The 4,006-nt window shown below is 44.6% G+C and overlaps 2 protein-coding genes across 2 annotated transcripts; both read right to left on the reverse strand.

The window, feature by feature from the left end:
- Positions 1 to 588: 588 nt before the first annotated feature.
- Positions 589 to 1,662, reverse strand: LOC108746645 (the record flags this gene model as incomplete). The annotated part of the gene is made up of 2 exons (XM_018483547.1): positions 728 to 1,662; positions 589 to 679 (listed from the first exon to the last, which is right to left on the reverse strand). Coding segments are annotated over exons 1-2 (1,026 nt in total), but the record flags the coding sequence as incomplete, so codon positions are not given.
- A 1,125-nt stretch (positions 1,663 to 2,787) lies between these two features.
- On the reverse strand, positions 2,788 to 3,632 carry LOC108746654. Its single transcript, XM_018483555.1, has 2 exons — positions 3,187 to 3,632; positions 2,788 to 3,096 (listed from the first exon to the last, which is right to left on the reverse strand). Exons 1-2 carry the CDS (start codon positions 3,630 to 3,632, stop codon positions 2,841 to 2,843), a joined length of 702 nt encoding a protein of 233 aa, XP_018339057.1. The 3' UTR covers positions 2,788 to 2,840.
- Positions 3,633 to 4,006: the final 374 nt, after the last annotated feature.

Genomic DNA, 4,006 nt, shown 5'->3' on the forward strand with positions numbered 1-4,006 from the left:
GGGCTGCGGAAGGCCACCCTGATCACTTTTGCTTTTATTCAAAGATCTAAGTTTCTCCGTGAAGCGGAATGAAAGGCACCGTAAGCCAAGAGGTAGATTTATTAGTTAAGTCAATGTCAGTCGCGGTATCGTATAATCTGTGTCTATTTCTAATCAAATTTTTGATCCTATGATTGATGGAGTCAAAAATAAAGTCTAGTGGGTAGTCATTCAGAAGTAAAATGTCAATGATGGAGGTCAAATTTTTTGTGTGAAACCTCAGATAATACTAACGTCAGATAATAAAAAGGCTCTGTCGACTAATGAAAAAATGGTGCCTTTTTTCTGCGTCAATGGATGATTAGAGTGGGAGTTTAAAAATCTACCTGAAAACGTTGGCTTACGGTACCAATCGAAATTAAAGCGATTATTGTTGACAGACACAGTGACGTCCAAGAAATTGATCGTTTTTCCGCCTCTCTCTACGGTAAACTGTAGGCGCGGATGGAATGCATTAAATCTCTCTAATAACACGTTGATCTGAGAGGGGGGCAACGCAGTGCATATGTCGTCAACGTATCTATAATAGAATAGAATGTAAAAATTCACAGACATCAAGGACACCGTCTCCAATCTCCTCAACACTAAGTCCGCTATCACCGGTGATATTGGAGAGCCCATGGGGGTGTCAAAGCTCTGCCTGTAAAAAATATTGTTAAAGACAAAAAACGAAGAGTCCAGGACAAACCGTATCGCTCCCAAAAATTCTTTCTTGGGTAGAGAGCAATCCCCGGAAACCGTTGGCCAATGTTCGTTAACACAGTCGATCGCTACATTCGTTGGCACGTTCGTGAACAGAGAGGTAACGTCCAAAGACGTCAACTCATGTGTCCCCGTAAAGTGCACATCCCTCAGCCTCTCAACCAGTTCAAAACTGTTTTTCATATAACTGTCAGCTCTCGGGATGGTTTTAAATAATTTCTTGTGTAAAAACGTAGCCAAAGAATGTAGCGGACTGCCCACCGATGACACTATAATTCTAAGAGGACAATCAGGCTTGTGAATCTTTGGCAGCCCATAAGCCCTCGGAAGAGAATCGTCACTGCAGTACAAAGCTTTGTACTCAGAATCCTTGATGTGACCTCTGGTCTTCCATCCAGTGAGCATAGACCTCAAGGCTGACGTAAGCTTTTTGGTCGGATCTCTTTTAATCGGGACATACGTGTCTGAGTCGCCCAATAACTCGGTCATTCTGTCGCTGTAAACGTCCCTATCCATAGCCACAGTGACGTTGCTTTTATCCGCAAGCGTAAACACGACGTTGGGATGCGCCGTCAAAAACGATCGTGTGTCCGACTCTAATACAGCCAAACACTTGTGAATGTCAGAAGTGAAGACCGGAGACGAGACGATGTTTTTCATGATGGGAATGGATTGGTTAATCACATCCATTCTCCTATCTAAGGGCATTCTTAGTGTGCCACTCTCAATCCCTTTGATGCAATCAAAAATGATCCTGTTCTTATTGGTAAGGGGGAGCGCGAAGTTGTCACCCAGTTGCAGGAAACATTGAACATTGTGAGGGATAACACACGAGGACAAGTTCAGAAACCAGCCGTCTCTGACAGTGGACAGAGACGACGGAACCTGTGGATGAAAGGAGTTGGGAGAAATGGAAATCATAGGACTGGGCGAATTATTAGTTGGAAAGGAAGAAGGGTCGACTACGTACGGAGCTGGGTTAACGAGAGAGTCGCGCCCCAAAAATTCAAAGGAATTACCCGAAGCTGAATTGACTGGTTTACGGACAGAGTCGAGACTGTATTGAATGGGCACGATCCCAACGATGGATCGCTTAAACTTTTTGTTGATCAACCATCGGAGCTTGGAATTGAGCCTCTCCCTTTCTTTGGTAAAGAAGCGATGACGTCCCACGTGAAACCAAGCAAGGTGTAATAATGTGCGGGATCGAGACCGTAACTCCCGACGCAACTTTCGCGGAAATTTTCGAAAATGTCGGCTAACAAGACATCGGTTTTCAAGTATAGATCACTGTACTCGCCGAGCGTTCGGATGGAGAATCGTTGCCATACGTTCGCCGCGTGAGCGTAATCGCTCTCGGATACGATATCGCCCGTTAACGAACTGTAAAAAGATTCGCGCGGTGGTAAGCGCGTGTCCTGCAATTTTTCGGCACAGTCAATGTACTCGTATGGAAATACACCTATACGAGTCAGTAATTCAAATTCATCATCCGATAGTGTTGAAAATTTTGAACGTATAATTTTTAATTTGTCTTTATCGAGATACGACGCTAATTTATCGAGACTTGTACTGAGAAATTTGAAAGAATCAATAAAATATAATTTTACACAATTTCTTTGAGAATTATTTTCAGTTTTATCTTTAGTGCTATCGACATGTTTTGTGAAGGAGATGTATTTTTCTTTGGTTATCGGTAATACATCTACGTGTCCTTCATATGCTATAACGATTTCCTTAATTATAAAATGCGCGTCGTAGCCCGATAAATTGTGAAAAACGATCGGAATATATAATGAATTTTTATAACTTAAGTTACAATTCGAATGCGCTGGACCGTGGTATCTACCGGTTAAGTGGCAATGATCGCGAACCCGCGTGTCGTCCGACGCAAACGGTTTCTCGCAAATGTGACAACGTGTCACGCTACGGTACGCCTCCCATTGTTCTTTCGACAACGTTTCCATGGGCATGTTGGCGGATATGATATTTTTCACGCGATGCGCCAAATCGTTGAGTTATCGCGCGAACCACGCTATACAGTCTTTGTCGCGACGGAATTGATACGACGATAACGCGTCATCGTACGAGCAACGCACTTAGTAGCCTATGCTGAATACCTCATGCCGTTGATACGCGTACGACGACGCATCTTCCCTGTCGGGTTCCGTCTTCGGTAAAACGCACTCCAGGTCGGCGTAGACGATGAATGGGATGCGCTTCTTGTTGCAGTGGTTCCCAAATTCGAGCCACTTTTCGTCCTCGCTCGGCAGTCGAATAGCGCAATCGTTCATCTTCTGGCAGTCCATTGTGTGCGACTGCAATTTCTCATTCGTGCTGAAGTAATGCAAGCATCTGAAAAAAACAAAAAAATTATAACAGTTACCTATTGTATATTTTATTAATAAGATGAGAAATTATAATAATTTTTTCATGTGTACTTACCGATCGCAGAAATGTTTCTTGTGCTCTTTTTTGCTTAATTGCGAGCTCACGAGACGTGACAGGTTCTTGATCCACGCAAAGTGGCCGATACCGTCATCGCGTGGATCTTGCATGTACAAGAGATTGACATGCTTGTCCTTCCTGTCACTGGTGAGCTGCAGAGGAAGGACTTGTTTATTCTCGATACCGTATACATTGATCGACACCGCGTTCAACCGTTCGAATTTCGGAATGTCTTTGAACGTTATCGGAAATTCGATACCCGCGAGATTCAGCACCGTCGTATAATGTAGACACGATGACTCTCGATTTACATTTCTTTCAGCCGGGTACAGAGCGGCGACCACCGACCACGCGAAGCACGCATTGTCCATCGTACTAACATTGATCACCGCTCGTTTCGTCGCTATTTCCCGCGGTACTTCGAAGTAACATCCCGCGCGCATGGAATTTAGTTTGTTCACATTCACTACCAAATTGAGGATTCGCGACAATGCCCACCCGCTATCGCGTTCCTGGAACTCTTCGAGTGATGTCAACGTGGGTTCGATGATATGCTGCTCGCGCAAATCGGTGTATCGGTATATCTCGCTGTTCTTTGAAATTATGCTCTTATTAGCACGTTTATCCTTCGTCGCAAACTCGCCGTTGAACGCGGTGTTCACTTTTGCACTACCGTGTCTTTCTACGGCGTCTCGCACACATTCGAGCACTATTTCTCTCGCGTCTTCCAAAAACCGCCGCGGCTCGATGTAATCGACGTTGACCATAGCACCCGTCGATATACGGCTTTCAAACGCGGCGTCGATCTCTCGCCAGA

Source organism: Trachymyrmex septentrionalis, unplaced genomic scaffold, assembly GCF_001594115.1.
Source record: "Trachymyrmex septentrionalis isolate Tsep2-gDNA-1 unplaced genomic scaffold, Tsep1.0 scaffold185, whole genome shotgun sequence".
NCBI classification, from domain to species: domain Eukaryota; kingdom Metazoa; phylum Arthropoda; class Insecta; order Hymenoptera; family Formicidae; genus Trachymyrmex; species Trachymyrmex septentrionalis.